General features: G+C 39.9%; 1 protein-coding gene and 4 non-coding genes across 5 annotated transcripts; 1 reads left to right on the top strand and 4 right to left on the bottom strand.

Moving 5' to 3' along the window:
• Positions 1 to 270: 270 nt before the first annotated feature.
• On the bottom strand, positions 271 to 353 carry trnal-cag. Its single transcript has one exon. It is a non-coding gene; the product is annotated as a tRNA-Leu (tRNA).
• A 96-nt stretch (positions 354 to 449) lies between these two features.
• Positions 450 to 532, bottom strand: trnal-aag. Its single transcript has one exon. It is a non-coding gene; the product is annotated as a tRNA-Leu (tRNA).
• Positions 533 to 624: 92 nt separating this feature from the next.
• trnal-aag lies at positions 625 to 707 on the bottom strand. Its single transcript has one exon. It is a non-coding gene; the product is annotated as a tRNA-Leu (tRNA).
• Positions 708 to 803: 96 nt separating this feature from the next.
• Positions 804 to 886, bottom strand: trnal-cag. The gene has a single exon. It is a non-coding gene; the product is annotated as a tRNA-Leu (tRNA).
• Positions 887 to 2,953: 2,067 nt separating this feature from the next.
• LOC119137006 (myosin-7-like) lies at positions 2,954 to 14,718 on the top strand. The gene is made up of 39 exons (XM_037275951.1): positions 2,954 to 2,984; positions 3,161 to 3,218; positions 3,417 to 3,624; positions 4,036 to 4,179; positions 4,250 to 4,406; positions 4,487 to 4,514; positions 4,970 to 5,075; positions 5,442 to 5,534; positions 5,633 to 5,696; positions 5,780 to 5,878; positions 5,991 to 6,094; positions 6,588 to 6,726; positions 6,797 to 6,915; positions 7,081 to 7,230; positions 7,302 to 7,472; positions 7,548 to 7,857; positions 7,930 to 8,009; positions 8,104 to 8,309; positions 8,372 to 8,495; positions 8,589 to 8,725; positions 8,831 to 9,086; positions 9,157 to 9,399; positions 9,468 to 9,644; positions 9,733 to 9,878; positions 9,957 to 10,047; positions 10,120 to 10,509; positions 10,712 to 10,838; positions 10,928 to 11,046; positions 11,128 to 11,324; positions 11,406 to 11,589; positions 11,879 to 12,044; positions 12,132 to 12,256; positions 12,352 to 12,660; positions 12,751 to 12,954; positions 13,031 to 13,327; positions 13,827 to 13,931; positions 14,012 to 14,107; positions 14,195 to 14,329; positions 14,578 to 14,718. Exons 3-39 carry the CDS (start codon positions 3,424 to 3,426, stop codon positions 14,596 to 14,598), a joined length of 5,820 nt encoding a protein of 1,939 aa, XP_037131846.1. The 5' UTR covers positions 2,954 to 2,984; positions 3,161 to 3,218; positions 3,417 to 3,423; the 3' UTR covers positions 14,599 to 14,718.
• The last annotated feature ends 3,486 nt before the right edge of the window (positions 14,719 to 18,204 follow it).

Here is an 18,204-nt window from a genome sequence, read left to right as displayed (position 1 = left end):
CGATTCAACTTTAGTTACCACATTCATCGAGTGTGTGATTCTCAACGATCACAAGCAAAGGATTATCATAGATTCTTCAGTAAAAGAACTTTGTCAGAAGTGGGATTCGAACCCACGCCTCCAGTGGAGACTTCGACCTGAACGCAGCGCCTTAGACCGCTCAGCCTTCTTGACACATAAAACTTATCTTTAGTTACCACACTCATCAGGTGTGTGATTCTCAACGATCACAAAGTGAGGATTCTCATTGATTCTTCAGTAAAAGAACTTTGTCAGAAGTGGGCTTCGAACCCACGCCTCCAGTGGAGACTTCGACCTGAACGCAGCGCCTTAGACCGCTCGGCCATCCTGACACATGAGATGCAACTTTAGTTACCACATTCATCGAGTGTGTGATTCTCAACGATCACAAGCAAAGGATTCTCATTGATTCGTCAGCAAAATTACTTTGTCAGAAGTGGGATTCGAACCCACACCTCCAATCATGACTGCAACCTTAATGCAGCGCCTTAGACCGCTCGGCCATCCTGACACATGAGATTCAACTTTAGTTACCACATTCATCAGGTGTGTGATTCTCAACGATCACTGAGGATTCTCATTGATTCTTCAGTAAAAGAGCTTTGTCAGAAGTGGGATTTGAACCCACGCCTCCAGGGGAGACTGTGACCTTAACACAGCGCCTTAGACCGCTCGGCCATGCTGACACATGAGCAAACACGCTAGTTACTAAATTCATCGGGTGTGTGATTCTCAATGATCACAATCTAAGGATTCTCATAGATTCTTCAGTAAAACAACTTTGTCAGAAGTGGGATTCGAACCCACGCCTCCAGTGGAGACTGCGACCTGAACGCAGCGCCTTAGACCGCTCGGCCATCCTGACACATGAGATTCAACTTTAGTTACCACATTCATCAGGTGTGTGATTCTCAACGATCACTGAGGATCCTCATTGATTCTTCAGTAAAAGAACTTTGCCAGAAGTGGGATTCGAACCCACACCTCCAGTGGAGATTGCACCCTGAACACAGCGCTTTAGACTGCTCAAGCATCCTGACACATAAGGTTCAGCGTTAGTTACCACATTCATCGAGTGTGTGATTCTCAACGAAACTACGGATTCTCATTGATTCTTCAGTAAAAGAACTTTGTCAGAAGTGGGATTTGACGCAACGCTCACTGACTGATCCGTTGATGCACGGGAATGAAGGCAGTTGACCCATTGACTCGTTCGCGGACGGGAAAGTCAGGATTCATTCCCTCACTGATCCGTTCTCACGATGAACTGGAAATGCGAATCACTCACTCACTGATTTGTTCACTCACAGATTCGTTCATTGGTGAACGGGAAATGCAATTCACGACTCGTTCGTGAACGGGAAGTTACGTCATTTTCTTCTTCGTTTTGTTTTACGGCGAGGTGGCACCAGCTTCAATGGGCATTACTGACACCTACTGGTTGAAGACACACTAACCCTAGTGTGAAACCCTGACCCTACTTTTAATACAACTAATAAAACATCGTAACAATCAACAATCAAAAGATACATCGAAGGATATTATAACTTTTTGCATTCTGAACATTGGTTTTCTGAACAAGACTTGATGACTTTGCATAGAGACACAGACAATTGAAATCATACATAAATGACCACGTTGGTAATTCAATTTATGGTTAAAGTTGAGTATTACAGCAAATGAGGGTCAATATTTTCTTTCAGCTGCACTTGGACAGCTCAGTGTAAGTATGACATGCCCAACATTCAACAGTAGCACATATTAAAATGTGCATCATTCAGGATTCATTTTAAGTATGTCCATGAGTTATATTTATTTCATCAGTGTGAGGGGATTACAGTTGACGACAGAAGAACTGTCAGCGGCAATATGTAAACAGTAACAAGAAAGGAAAGCCTGCACTTTGTGTATAATAAAAGGACATGATGCCATTACTGATTTGGGCCGACCTCTCAAATCTGTCATAGTGCTGTCAGAGCGAGGTGATTAGCAAGTCAATTAACACATGACAACACAACACTTGCTTCGGAAAGCACTGAAGAAGTAACACATATGCATACCATGGAGGATTTCTGGTGTCAACATTTACTCCCACATCCTCCCTCACTGATGAGAATAGAGACGCCGTCAGGGATTTGGCGGCATGTGAGAGAAAAAAAAAATCTATTTGGGCCACAACATTTTGATGTTTTCATAATTGCCATCACTTTTCTGCTTCTTATGGTGACAATGACATTTTCCCCAAAAAATAGATGTAATGTAATTTCAGCAAATTTTATTTCATACAAAAAACTCAATAAAAAAAATAAAAAAAAGCAATGCAATGTTCTTCAGTGGCCTTAATTCAAGCCGAAGCATCCACAAACAAGCAGCAAGTGAGAGACGTGGGAGTGAAATTATTTATTGTGTTTATTGTGTGTGTATTGGTAATTGTGTTGGTAGTGTTTGGAAGATAATTTACTCAATGGAGGGTACACTATTTATGCACGCACAGTGTGTGTCCGTTCTCACAGGCATCATCATAGAAATTTCCATTCTGTTTTAGCCTCACTTGGAAAAAATGATTTCCCTGAAGAGTTGATTGACAAACGTGGTCAAAACAAAGATAGTGGGGGGAGAGAGAGCGTGTGCTTTGGATGACTCATAGATGAGTTATGCTGGAGAAAGTTCCTGGCGCCGTTCCCAAAAAGTCACATTATTTGAGCGTGAGGGGTCAGCCAAACATGATGAAAGCTGTAGAGTCATGTCACAAGTGATGGAGAGCTGTTTGTGTGTGTGTGTGTGTGTGTGTGTGTGTGTGTGTGTGTGTGTGTGTGTGTGTGTGTGTGTGTGTGTGTGTGTGTGTGTGTGTGTGTGTGTGTATGTGTGTAAGTTAGGGTGGTGGCCTATTAAGGCAGGGTTATCAGGGTTTATAAATTTGATCCCTGCAGGTTGCACAGCTGTGTCCTCCTCACCTGGATCTTGTAAGTTTGCTCAATTTTTACCATTTTTTACCATACAACACTATTGCTAATGATCAGAAAATAAGCTCAGATATAATGGAGCTTTTCTTAGAACATGAGCTTAAATATAAGTGAAACAAACAAGGAATTTAGAAATATACACAAAAAACTAACTATTCTCTTTGCTTTCTTTGTAGCTGAAGTCCTTTGTTTTTATTCTCAAGACTTCTGACTTTCTCTGAGTTGGACGCATTGGTAAATTATACACTGAATCTAAATGGTTTGACTCCATTATTAATTCTAATTACAAATAATGAAATCTCAAAATGATAACAAATAATAAAAATGATTGTTGTTTGATATTTTTATATTTGTAATTAACATAAAACATTAAATTGTGTGTGAAGGGGAAATATTTGCCATCTGTGATGTCCGTATTCTCTTCATTTGAAGTGAAGCTATGGGGGATGCAGAGATGTCTGTGTACGGGGCAGCAGCCCCGTACTTGCGGAAGTCAGACAAGGAGCGGATGGAGGCTTCCACTCGCACCTTCGACATAAAAAAGGAATGTTTCGTCCCTGATGCGGTGGAAGAGTTTGTAAAGGCTTCCGTCACAAGTCGAGACGGGGACAATGTCACTGTGCAGACAGAAAATGGAAAGGTTAGTGAGCTTAATGGCTACTCAAATTGAATTTTGCCAACATTGACAAAAAAAAGAAAGAGACAAAATATGGTTTGGTGAGAAGGTGATTATTTAAAACTCCACGGACATTAATTACCCAGCATGCTTGGACGTTTGACCTGTGTGGTTCCCAGTATGCTTCTTCAGTGGCCTAAAAATAAAGACAAATTAAAGTTACACTTGAAAGATAAAGTTCATGAGTGTATTCTTGTTAGCGAGAACTATTCTCCAGACTAGTGAGCAGCAGTTAGAAAATTATCTGAGCCAATCTAAAAATGCTATTTTTACTCTTAAAAGTAGAAGCTTGATTTATAAAAAAAAAAAAAACCCCAATCAAATAAAAAACATTGTACACATTTTACGGTTATACAATCATACTGTGTTCCATAGACGGTGACCGTCAAAAGCTCCGAGATTCTGCAACAGAATCCTCCAAAATTTGACAAGATAGAAGACATGGCCATGTTGACCTTCCTCCACGAGCCCGCTGTGCTGTTTAACCTCAAAGAGCGTTATGCGGCATGGATGATCTATGTAAGATAATCATATTCGTTTTCCTGTCATTTCTTAATGTCACGCAATTTAAAAGTTGTTTTTTCGTTAGACCTACTCCGGGTTGTTCTGTGTGACTGTCAACCCTTACAAGTGGCTGCCAGTCTACGAGCGAGAGGTGGTTGTTGCCTACAGGGGAAAGAAGAGGAGCGAAGCTCCTCCTCACATTTTCTCCATCTCTGACAACGCCTACCAGTACATGCTGGCAGGTACAAACTGTCTACAAATCTTTTGGCCAATATTTTGGCCAAATAGTATTACTAACAACTTCTGAAAACCTGTTTTGTAGATCGTGAAAATCAGTCAATTTTAATCACGTAAGTATTTACTTCATAAGTATCAACATGTTGACCTCAACATTATTTCTGTAATTTTGACCCAATGCATAAGATGTACCAAAACTGCAATTAAAATGCTCAGTTTTGACTGACACTGATAGAGCTATTCATGTAACAATATAGTTGTACTGTACAATAATTTCATTTGGTATAGAACTTCAATACTGTTTCTAATGTTACTGTTTCTACATGACAGGGTCAAAAAATATAAAAATAAATACTTTTTTTACTTCTCTTACCCTGTGAACATCACTCAATATAAAACGTACAGTAGAATAAATACTTCCTGAAAATACATTACTAGTCAGCCAAAACTGAGCATTATTAACATGTGTTTCATCTCATAAGATAGTGCATGTGTTCCCAACAATATGAATGGTGAGTTTCAGAGCTATGTACGTATGGTATACTGACAGCACACTTTGTAATTACAGTGGAGAATCCGGTGCAGGAAAGACTGTCAACACAAAGCGAGTCATCCAGTATTTTGCAAGTATTGCGGCTGGAAGTGTTAAAAAAGATTCCACTGTCAAAGACAAGGTACACAAATTTTGCTATGTCAAAGGTTTGAGATGTTTGATTCCTAGCCAGAATTTATTAAATAGATACATATTAACATGTTAATATAAAAAATATCACATAAGACAATGCCATGTTAGGCAAGGTAATTTTGTTCATTACATGTGGACATAATTATTGCTACCTATCTGTTAATGGAAAAAAAAAACACCTGAAAAAAAAAAGTAATTTTTAGTGTATGCCACGGCCTAGACTTCTAAAATGTAAATGGCAAATGGGGCAACAACATTATAAAAGGGTTTATTAACTTCACGTTGAACCGGAGGGGGGGGGGGTGTGTAAATTTTTTATATGCAATCAGCATACCCTAATACTCTTTTCCAACAGGGGACGCTGGAGGATCAAATCATCCAGGCTAACCCTGCTCTGGAAGCTTTTGGAAATGCCAAAACCATTAGGAATGACAACTCCTCCAGATTTGTAAGTCTTCGCTTTTGTATTTTTTTTTATTGTAACAATACATAGCAATTCTATTAAATACTAAATATGTCAACATGTATACCAACTCCATGAATCAGGGTAAATTCATCCGAATTCACTTTGATACCAGAGGAAAATTGGCTTCTGCTGATATTGAAACATGTAAGAAAAACACTGTACATAATTCTCTCTTTAATAATGCCCATTTGACCAAATGCATCATTATCCCCTTTCCATCCTTTTAGACCTTCTGGAAAAATCTCGAGTCACCTTCCAACTTAAGGCTGAGCGTGATTACCACATCTTTTACCAGATTCTGTCCAACAAAAAGCCAGAACTTCTGGGTCAGTTTTGGCTGAAACACTATAAGGCCAATTTCTGTTTGTTGTGTTTCATGCACTCTGCTTTACAACTGTCTTACTCTTGTGCCCTTGTCTCACACCCCTTCTCATTCAGAAATGCTGCTGATCACAAACAATCCTTATGATTACGCCTTCATCTCTCAGGGGGAAACACAAGTGGCCTCTATTGACGATGCAGATGAACTGATGGCAACAGATGTCAGGCTTTTATTTTATTTTGGATGTTATTACCGTATTTTCCGCACTATAAGGCGCACCTGATTATAAGGCGCACCTTCAATGAATGGCCCCTTTTTAAAACTTTGTTCATATATAAGGCACACCGGATTATAAGGCGCATAGAATAAATAACTCAACGTTGCTCAAACGTTAATGCAATCACAATATAGTAACACTCGAAATAGTGAAAACTAACAATATATCAATAAGTCAACGTTGCTCAAACGTTAATATCACACAACACACAAAATAAACACGTAAAGCTTACTTTAATAAGATAGTCCTCATCCACGAATCCATATTGGTCCATATATAAGGCGCACCGGATTATAAGGCGCACTGTCGGCTTTTGAGAAAATTGGAGGTTTTTAGGTGCGCCTTATAGTACGGAAAATACGGTACTTATGTCTCAACCTAACATCTTATAAATGATCTATCATTAAAATGGTTATGCTTGTATTCTCTTTGACAGAATGCATTTGACGTGTTGGGCTTCACACAAGAGGAAAAGAACTCTGTGTACAAGCTGACAGGTGCCATCATGCACTATGGTAACATGAGGTTTAAGCAGAAGCAGCGTGAGGAACAGGCAGAGGCTGATGGCACTGAAGGTCAGAGCGAACCATTGTCAAGTCAGATCAATCTTACACAAGTTTGACTTAATTTGAGTTTTGCCTTCAGATGCTGACAAATCAGCTTATCTAATGGGCCTGAACTCGGCTGACCTCATCAAAGGTCTTTGTCATCCAAGAGTTAAAGTAGGAAATGAGTGGGTCACTAAGGGACAAAATGTCGCCCAGGTAAGAAATCTAGGAATTCAACTTGTTCTTTGTCTATTGAAGGAAAAAAGATATACATCTAATTGATGTTTTCTTGATACCGCAGTTTTGGGTTCTATTAGAATCTAATCTAATAATTAGATTGTGCAAGTTATCATAATGTTGTGCTCGGTTGCTGTCTTGAAGGTGTATTATGCTGTTGGAGCGCTATCCAAGGCTGTTTATGAGAGGATGTTCCTGTGGATGGTAGTCAGAATCAACCAGTCTTTGGAGACCAAGCAACCTCGCCAGTACTTCATTGGAGTTCTGGATATTGCTGGATTTGAGATCTTTGATGTGAGCTTTGTCTTGTATTGTTTTGTACAAATATGACATTCAGTTACATTATTATTCGTTTTCTATTTCAGTTCAACACCTTCGAGCAGCTTTGTATCAACTTCACCAATGAAAAACTGCAACAGTTTTTCAACCATCACATGTTTGTGCTGGAGCAAGAAGAATACAAAAAAGAAGGCATTGAATGGACTTTCATCGATTTTGGAATGGACTTGCAGGCCTGTATTGACCTAATTGAAAAGGTGAGAGACACTTTTCTGAGAGGCTATGACTGATCAGACATAACATTGAAATCTAAAATGTCATGTTCTCCTCAGCCCATGGGTATCATGTCCATCCTTGAAGAGGAGTGCATGTTCCCCAAAGCCAGCGATGCAACCTTTAAAGCTAAGCTCTACGACAACCACTTAGGGAAATCCAACAATTTCCAGAAGCCCAGAATAGTCAAAGGGAAACCAGAGGCCCATTTTGCCCTGATGCACTATGCTGGCACTGTTGATTACAATATCAACAACTGGCTGGTGAAGAACAAGGACCCTCTAAATGAGACTGTTGTTGGGCTTTACCAGAAATCTAACCTCAAATTATTGGGGATAATCTTTGCTAATTATGCTGGATCAGATTCAGGTACCGGCAATTACATTTGTGATTTTATCAAATTAAAAACATTATTATAATGTCTTAATCTGCCCTGAACAGCTATGGCTGAAGGTGGTGAAGGCAAGAAGGAGAAGAAGAGAAAGGGTTCATCTTTCCAGACTGTTTCTGCCCTTCATAGGGTATTTTTCCGGATTTCCTCAATCTTTAACAATGATTTGACATGAAAAGTATTGGTTGCTACATAACCCATGATGAATCCCTCCACATTATTAGGAGAATCTGAACAAGCTGATGACCAACCTGAGGTCTACTCACCCCCACTTTGTACGTTGCATCATCCCCAATGAGACCAAGACTCCTGGAGCCATGGAGAACCCTCTGGTGATGCACCAGCTGCGCTGTAATGGTGTGCTGGAAGGCATCCGAATCTGCAGGAAGGGCTTCCCCAACAGGATCCTCTATGGAGATTTCAAACAGAGGTATTACATACAATATATTTCTATACAATAATGGCTCAAATGGACCTAATTTGATTTCATAGGTATCGCATTTTGAATCCTGCTGCCATTCCTGAGGGACAGTTCATTGACAGCAGAAAGGGAGGTGAAAAGCTCCTTGCGTCACTGGATATTGATCACAATCAATACAAGTTTGGTCACACTAAGGTACGACTCTTGGTTCTTCTGCTTCTTACGGATCATTGAATATTATTCCTATATAGAAATGAAATTCATGTACGTATGCTATGACATTGACAGGTGTTCTTTAAAGCCGGACTCTTGGGTCTACTTGAGGAAATGAGAGATGAGCGTCTCTCCAAAATCATCACTGGCATTCAAGCAAGATCTCGTGGTCTTTTGTCTCGTATGGAGTACCAGAAGATGGTGGAGCGCAGGTATTTGCTTTTGAAACTGGCACAAACTAGAATAATAATAGAAAAGATTAGTGTTTTATTTCATATGGTATTAACATAGCCGATACTTGTGCTTAAAAAATCCAGAGATGCTCTACTAGTGATCCAGTGGAATATCCGTTCATTCATGGGAGTCAAGAATTGGCCTTGGATGAAGCTGTTCTTCAAGATCAAACCTCTTTTAAGATCTGCTGAAGCAGAAAAGGAAATGGCCAACATGAAGGAAGAATTCCTGAAATTGAAAGAAGCTTATGCAAAGTCTGAAGCACGAAGAAAAGAATTAGAGGAGAAAATGGTTTCCCTTCTCCAAGAGAAGAATGATCTGCAGCTTCAAGTTCAAGCAGTTAGTACAGTATATGTAACATGTTAACCATACATGAAGGTTGTTTTTATTAACAATGATCATTTTGCAGGAACAAGATAATCTTTGTGATGCTGAGGAAAGGTGTGAGGGTCTGATTAAAAACAAAATCCAGATGGAAGCAAAAGCCAAAGAGTTAACCGAACGACTGGAAGATGAGGAGGAGATGAATGCTGAATTAACAGCAAAGAAGAGGAAGCTGGAGGATGAATGTTCCGAGCTGAAAAAGGACATTGATGACCTAGAATTAACCCTTGCTAAAGTGGAGAAGGAGAAACATGCCACTGAAAACAAGGTACAATCCAGATAGTCCATGTCCTGAAGATGATCATGTATCAGCTAAAGATATATTTCTATGAATAGGTGAAGAACCTGACTGAAGAAATGGCAGCTTTGGAGGAAATCATTGCGAAGCTGACCAAGGAGAAGAAAGCCTTACAAGAAGCTCATCAGCAAACGTTGGATGACCTTCAGAGTGAAGAAGATAAAGTCAACACACTGACCAAAGCCAAGTCAAAACTGGAGCAGCAAGTGGATGATGTATGTATTTCAAATGATTAATTTTTAATAATTACTAATATACGTACTGCCAGATATCAACATCTGTTTTTTTCGTGATTTCTTTAAGCTCGAAGGGTCTCTGGAACAAGAAAAGAAGGTTCGAATGGACCTTGAGAGAACAAAGAGGAAGCTTGAGGGAGATTTAAAGTTGACCCAAGAAACTCTTATGGACCTAGAAAATGAGAAACAGCAGCTTGATGAACGTTTGAAAAAGTAGAAATCCATTGAACCATTGCCTGACCAATATACTGATTAAGAAGCCTTAATAATCCTTCTTTATGTGTATTTCAGGAAAGACTTTGAAATTAGTCAGCTGACTGGGAAAATTGAAGATGAGCAATCCATAATAATGCAGCTACAGAAAAAGTTGAAAGAGCTTCAGGTAAAAATTGCGCAACTAGTCATGAAAGGTATTGAGAATTATTATTTAATATTTCACTGTTAAAACCAACAGGCACGTGTCGAGGAACTGGAGGAAGAGCTCGAGGCAGAGCGAGCTGCTCGAGCAAAGGTGGAAAAGCAGAGGGCAGACTTGGCCAGAGAGCTGGAGGAAATCAGTGAGAGGCTGGAGGAGGCCGGTGGAGCAACATCTGCCCAGATTGAGATGAACAAGAAGAGAGAGGCTGAATTCCAGAAGCTTCGCCGAGATCTGGAAGAGGCCACGCTGCAGCATGAAGCCACTGCGGCCACTCTGAGAAAGAAACAAGCTGACAGTGTGGCCGACTTGGGGGAGCAGATTGACAACCTGCAGAGAGTCAAGCAGAAACTGGAGAAGGAGAAGAGCGAACTCAGACTGGAATTGGATGATGTCGTCTCCAATATGGAACACATTGTAAAGTCTAAGGTAAGTCATGTTTTGACATTACCAGAAGCAACATTAACAGAGTTGCAACATTCAACATAAACATGGATAAGAATTTTGTCAGCAGACTGTTAACCTGAATCTGAAGGTTAGGTAAGAGCATTTTTGTCACCTGTTTTTTTTTTTTTGTTCACAAAATGAACAGTGACAAACGATCGTGACCTGTAGAATTTTCTTCTCGTAGGTTTATTTGGAGAAGACTAACCGAACTTTGGAGGATCAAATGAATGAATACAGGAATAAATGTGAAGAACATCAAAGATCCCTGAATGACTTTAGCACACACAAAGCAAAGCTCCAAGCTGAGAACGGTCAGTAGAACCACACAGAGAGAAATATTAGAGATATAGATATGAAAATTTTGGAATCCAGAATCAAGAAATGCACAATACCTTTCTAGATGAGTATTGCAGACAGCTAGAGGAGAAAGAATCTCTCATTTCTCAGCTGACAAGAGGGAAGAATTCCTATAACCAGCAACTGGATGATCTGAAACGACAATTGGAGGAAGAAATAAAGGTATGAAAATACTGCAGAACACTTAAATGATGTCACTGTGTGTCTGCAAAGAACCACTTTGAAACAGTCGATTCATTTTAGGCCAAGAACGCATTAGCCCATGCTGTGCAGTCTTCTCGCCACGACTGCGACCTGCTCAGAGAGCAGTATGAGGAAGAACAAGAGGCTAAGGCTGAATTGCAGCGTGGCATGTCCAAAAGCAATGCTGAGGTGGCTCAATGGAGGACCAAGTATGAAACTGATGCCATCCAGAGGACTGAAGAACTGGAGGAGGCTAAGTGAGTTAAAAACACAACTGTATATTCAACAGTAACACAGAGAGTGTCACAGTAGACTAAGGACCTTGGCTCAAAATGCAGGAAGAAGCTAGCTCAGCGTCTGCAGGATGCAGAGGAAGCTGTGGAAGCAGTCAATGCTAAATGTTCCTCTCTGGAAAAGACCAAACACAGACTGCAGAATGAAATTGAAGATCTCATGGTGGATGTTGAGAGGTCAAACGCAGCTGCTGCTGCTCTGGACAAGAAGCAGAGAAACTTTGACAAGGTCAGTACATATATAATTTTTACATCATCCCACTATCTTTTTAGGACCTATAAACCGTACCAAGGAAAAGTATGTGAACCCTTTAGAATTCCATAGAATTTCTACTTCTCTATAAGGTCACAAAATATGCTCTAAGTCACAAAAATAAACAAACAGCTCGTTTAAATTGTGAAGATCAAATCACATTCTCTAACCCATTTATCCAGAAATCCATGGAATTCCAAAAGTTCAAATATTTTTCTTGCAACATGAATAGATTACAATCTTTGCTTTACATCTTAATTCTCAGGTTCTGTCTGAGTGGAAACAGAAGTATGAGGAATCTCAGTGTGAGCTGGAGGGTGCCCAAAAAGATGCCCGTAGTTTGAGCACTGAGCTCTTTAAATTAAAGAATTCCTATGAAGAGTCCATTGATCAACTCGAAACTGTCAAGAGAGAGAACAAGAATTTACAGGGTAAGATAAGGGAAGCTTCCCTACGCAGATGATATATAAATTAGTTTTTAAATAACCAATTAATTGTTAACAAATCCCTTTTAATAGAGGAGATTTCTGACCTCACTGAGCAACTTAGTGAAGGAGGGAAGGCTCTTCATGAGTTGGAGAAAGCTCGTAAACAGCTGGAGCAGGAAAAGGGTGAAATTCAGTCTGGTCTTGAGGAAGCCGAGGTACAAGCTCATTTAAACTTTGGTTTCTTTGTGTGTTTTTTTTACAACCATTCCCAACTGTACAAATGATTAAAAAAAATTGGCATCCATCATAGGCCTCCTTGGAGCATGAGGAGGGCAAGATTTTGCGAGTCCAACTCGAGTTCAACCAGATCAAGGCAGAGATGGAGCGCAAAATATCTGAGAAAGAAGAGGAGATGGAACAGTGCAAGAGGAACCTGCAGAGGACCATCGACACCCTGCAGAGTTCTCTAGAAGCAGAGTGTCGAAGCAGGAACGAAGCCCTTCGTTTGAAGAAGAAGATGGAGGGAGACCTCAATGAAATGGAGATTCAACTCAGTCAAGCCAACAGGCAGGCAGCTGAGGCTCAGAAACAACTCAAATCTGTTCATGCACATCTGAAGGTAAACTAGTAAAAATACCTCATGGACATGGTTTACAAGAAATTACAGACTGGTTGCTAAAATTAATATGGTGGATGTTATCATATGAAGGATTGCCAACTTCAGCTGGATGACTCTGTCCGTGCCAATGATGATCTTAAAGAGAACATTGCTATTGTGGAGAGGCGTAACAATCTCATTCAAACTGAGCTGGAAGAACTGAGGGCTGCTCTCGAACAAACTGAGAGAAGTCGCAAACTTGCTGAGCAAGAGTTGCTGGATGTTAGTGAAAGGGTGCAGCTGCTGCATTCACAAGTGAGAGAAACACATGACATCTACCAATCTACCATCTTTCTGTTTGCTACTACATAATCCCTTTTTGTTGATTTAGAATACTTCTCTGATAAACCAAAAGAAGAAACTGGAAGCAGATACCTCCCAGCTTCAGACAGAAGTAGAAGATGCCCTCCAGGAGTGCAGGAATGCTGAGGAGAAGGCCAAGAAGGCCATCACCGATGCGGCCATGATGGCAGAAGAGCTGAAGAAAGAGCAGGACACCAGTGCTCACCTGGAGCGTATGAAGAAAAACATGGAGCAAACCATCAAAGACCTGCAGCACCGTTTGGATGAAGCTGAACAAATTGCAATGAAGGGAGGGAAAAAGCAAATACAGAAGCTTGAGACTCGGGTGAGTGTAAGACAATTTCTGATTTGTGTCACTTAGGTTTGCTTTGTTCATTCATTGTGTATCTATATTTCATTTGCAAGGATAGGCAACTGGCAGGATTAGTATGGTCTTAGATTGATTTTTATAAATAAACATGTTGACTATAGCTGAGCAGCCATTAGTTGTAATACTGCTGTTCCCCACAAGGTAGCATTCATGACTTACAGTGCCTCCAATCCTAATACAGTAGTTGCACATCAGAAAAAGAGAGCTTGTCTTGGTTTGTGGACTTATGCCACAGACTGGTGGCACTGAATCAACTGCTTGCTCGTCTACCGTTGTAATCAATCTTCATCGATTCTGCCAATAATTTATACAATAAAGTAGGGCCTGCAAATATGTCACAAAAATGTTTAGGAAATATTGTTTTCCGTAGCAACAATATTCCCACAAAATTGTTCAAACTTGCTTTCGTATGGTCAAATATATATATTTTTTAAAGATGGTTGTCCTTGATTAGGTTAAAGAGCTAGAGAGTGAGGTGGAAATGGAACAGAAGAGGAGCAGTGAAGCTGTGAAGGGTGTGCGGAAATATGAACGACGCATCAAGGAACTCACTTATCAGGTTTGATGATTAAGGCACTTCTCTTTACCACAGGGACACACTCTTTCTAAATGATCTAAACTTTGCTCTGATTTTGACAGACTGAGGAAGACCGCAAAAACCTTGCTCGTCTCCAAGATTTGGTAGACAAGCTGCAGATGAAAGTCAAAGCCTACAAGAGAGCTACTGAGGAGGCTGTATGTGTGAATACATTTGGTGGAAAACATGCACTTGTTCCCCCTACCATCAGCCCGTAAACATCTATTTTCCTATATTTAAAACAGGAGGAGCAGGCTAATGTTCATCTGGGAAAGTTCCGGAAGCTGCAGCATGAATTGGACGAGGCTGAAGAGCGTGCTGACATTGCTGAGTCTCAGGTCAACAAGCTACGCGCCAAGAGCCGTGATGCTGGCCCCAAGGTTGATGCATGATGCACCCTGCAGCTGATACACTGCCCGGCCTTTACACATGCTGCATTTAATTTCTATGCTGCTTTAAAATTGAGTCATTACTATAAACACGCTACTTCAGCACCTCATATGATTGTAGTCGATTGTTCAATACTGTATATTGCTTCGTGGTACTAAACTAAAGCAATACTAATCCGAAAGACTTCATAGCTGTTTTTTTTGTTCCCCCAATCTCCAACTTGCCCCGGCTGCAACAGAAAGGCTTTGAGGAGGAGTGAAGTTTGGAGTCTTCAGCAAAACCTTTTGCTTGCAGTGTGATGTAGATTCCCTCAACACTCCCTCACAATTCACTACTTGTAGTGTCTAATAAAAGCTTATCAAGCATTGCACCACCCCTCTACTGTAGTTGTCATTTTCTTGCCATACTTGAGTTTTACTGTTGATATATTTGTTTAGTCATATGTAGTATTGGACATGTCAATAGGTTGAAATAGGTTGGAAAATAATAATTTTCAAACCAAATGTTTTTTAACTAAATGATGACAAAGCTCCAACCTGCCATGAAATTGAATATTGACAAAAATATTCCATAAAAAATGGGGTTGACTACCTGCAAAATTCCAAAATCGCCGCTCCCTTTCTAAAACAACAACACCCCATCTCCCCAAAAAAACAACAAAAAACAAAAACCTAAAAAACACAATTTGGTCAATTTAATATTTTTTCAAATATTAGTCAATCGATTTGTGTGGGTGTTATACATACAGATTACTGACCACTCAAAATTGTTGAAAATGGCTTGCTGTCTTTGTTCATGCAACTTTAACAGTTAAATAATCATGGTGTTTTTAGGGTCTCCTGAAAAGTGACTATTTTGGAGGTAGACAGAACAAGGCTTCGGCCCGACACGAGTTATCCTTGACCAATCACAATATAATCTAATAATCTTTGTGTTTTACAGAAGGAATTTGGCTACAAGGCATTACAATAAAATAAAATAAAAAGGACATCATGTCCTTGTTGATATAATAAATTCTGCAACTCAGAATGTAATTTATATTTCAGCATGTAGACACTTAAGTACATACGTAGTTATTGTGCATTTTGCACCTCACACCTAAAAAATAACAACACGCTTTAGGTTTTGGTACAGAAGCGTCTAACTCTTGGATCAGTTCTTATTAGTTGTTATTAGATCTGAATGGAAAAAGACAACTCATTTCAGTTTTGGACGTCGAGACGCCCGAGTTTAAGTAAAGGGGAGCACAAATCTCCTGATCTTAAAATAGAGTTAATGAAATCCCATCTGCCAGGGCCTCAAGGTCAACAATAAAGCACATATAATCCTAAGCAGCTGCTCAGTGAATCCCCGCTAAGGTCTGCCTGTTTCCCCAAATGGCTATGATGGCAGATTTCAGTGAATCGATTTGTGTGTTAAATTACCGGTATGCCTAATCATCATACTTTGATGAAATGAAATCAGTTTTTAAAATCTCTTTTACCAACATGTTAAACAGATGATCTATTTTTGCAGTATACACAGCGATAGCTATATTTTTTAATAAGACGAAAATGTCAGTATGGAATGATTTTTTTCCCGTTTTTTGGTGACGTTGTTGTCACGTCTTTGTCATTTTAATTTCTGCTGGAGACTGAATAATCATTTGATAGAGGAGACCCCAGACACTCTTGGTGTGACATTCTGGGAGCCTTTAGTATCTCATTACAAAACATGTCCTTGGATCCTCGAGGTGGCAATCACGTCTCTAAGAGCTAATGAAAATAAATTCACACGTCGACATAACAAGGAGAACAATATGTGTTAAGGACTAACAGCATTAAGTTTTAGAACGTCTGAGTCTTGGCCCAAGTGAAGAACACCAAAGACTGACCAAAAAAGAAATTTGAACCTTCAAAATGATATGATTATGTTCTTATTCCTGCTAAAAAGAAAAATGATCTATGGTACACGCCTCTATTTTTGAGGGCTCCTCCTTTTTAAAGTTTAAGGAGATGATGTACGTAAATGTGTTATGGCATAAACAAGGTATGCCTCCTTTAATGAGTAGAGGTTTGACCTATGATCAGACATATCTTCACTTGGTTTTTAGCAGCTGCAAAGAATTTCTCGCTTCCATTTGGCAACCTGACGCCAGCTGTCAGGAAGAGGGCCGCTCACCTATTTGAACAGAAATAATCTCAGCACTTGTCAGCAGTTGTTGACCTTCTTTTTATCTCTTAACCTTTGAAGGGACTGTGATTGTTGGTGCTTAGGACTGTCTGTCCAGTTCCTGTTATAGTACACATCTATGATGCAGGTTGGTGAGATAAATTGGAGGAGTTTTACTTCTTTGCATTTTTTTTTTTTCATCCAATTTCTATAATCCTTTGGAGTATCCCATCTGATTTTGTGCTGGTCGATAGTCACAGACATTCATAATCACTCGGTGAGGGGGAACAAAAACATCCCACTTGCACAGCCGAAACAACACTTCAGTTCCATTTGTTTAACTTCACACAGCCCCTCTGATTGATTCTCATAAATTTGCTTTTTCATGTTTCCAAATGCTGCTATGTAATAGAACAGCCAAGCCATTTCAGTTGAAAACAATGTTGTGTTGCCTGTCCCTAAACACCGTCAAGTACATAAAAATCAAATTCACCAAGACCACATACCCGGTTCTCAAATTGGAAAATAATAATAATAATGTAATAGAACAGCCAAGCCATTTCAGTTGAAAACAATGTTGTGTAACCTGTCCCTAAACACAGTCAAGTACATAAAAATCAAATTACCGTAATTTTCGGACTATAAGTCGCACCGGAGTATAAGTCGCACCAGCCATAAAATGCCCAAAAAAGTGAAAAAAAACATATATATGTATATAAGTCGCTCCTGAGTATAAGTCGCCCCCCCACCCAAACTATGAAAAAACCGCGACTTATAGTCCGAAAATTACGGTAACCAAGACCACACACCCGGTTCTCAAATTGGACAAAAAAGAAATCAAGACAAAATAAATGAGGGGAGTTCGCTAAAAGATGCTCTCTTAGTTTTTTTCTCAAGAGACTGGCATCTAATCTGGAATATAAAAATGTAAGGAGGAATGCCGTCTACCTGTCACTCTCAGTGTATTTATGTGAAACAGGCTGGGTGTGTGTGTGTGTGTGGCCAACATGTGCTGTTGTTATCCTTGATGCAAGCAAAGCCTCTGTGGCTGTTCTCCTCAATCAGTGCAAGGTTTTAAGAAGGCATTTCACACTGTTATCTTTCGATGGCTACTCTATTGTGACCTTGGCATTTCAGTGGAGTCTGTCATACTGGCACAGCCCACTGTTATTTGTCATCATTACAGCCTTTCAGTGAATCTCAGGCATGTCTCCGACTGAAGATTTTAGTCTGTGTTGCCTCACACTCGTCGCCTGGATAATCACACAAACCAACGTTCTTTATTTAGAACTCCCCCACTTACCATCTCATGCTGTTTATACTGCAACAGTGGCCCTCCTATGATAACTCACCACATTACATTACAGACACCACTTAAGCCCCCTGAGTAACTGAGACCCCTTCATAGCATAACGTTTTTTGGAGATCTACTGAGCTACTTTCCGTGGTTTATGTTGTTTGTATGAAAGGACGCCGATATACAAAAAAAAAAAAAGGATTATGCAAGTAAATTTAGTCCATTTGTTCCCAGATGAAAACAATTGAATACTGCTACATTCATAGTAAGTCTTGAGGATGCTGGTCTTCTACCCAACATCCATTGTTCCCCCAGCCAACAGTTGCATGTTGGGACGATGACAAAAGAATTCCTCCTCGTGTCTATTTACGGATCGAGTCGTGTTTCCCTGGCTGCTTAAGGATACCTATGATTAAT

The sequence above is a fragment of the Syngnathus acus genome, chromosome 17, assembly GCF_901709675.1.
Source record: "Syngnathus acus chromosome 17, fSynAcu1.2, whole genome shotgun sequence".
Taxonomy (NCBI): domain Eukaryota; kingdom Metazoa; phylum Chordata; class Actinopteri; order Syngnathiformes; family Syngnathidae; genus Syngnathus; species Syngnathus acus.
Note: the sequence above shows the minus strand (reverse complement) of the source record. Positions and strands in the feature narration are given on the sequence as shown.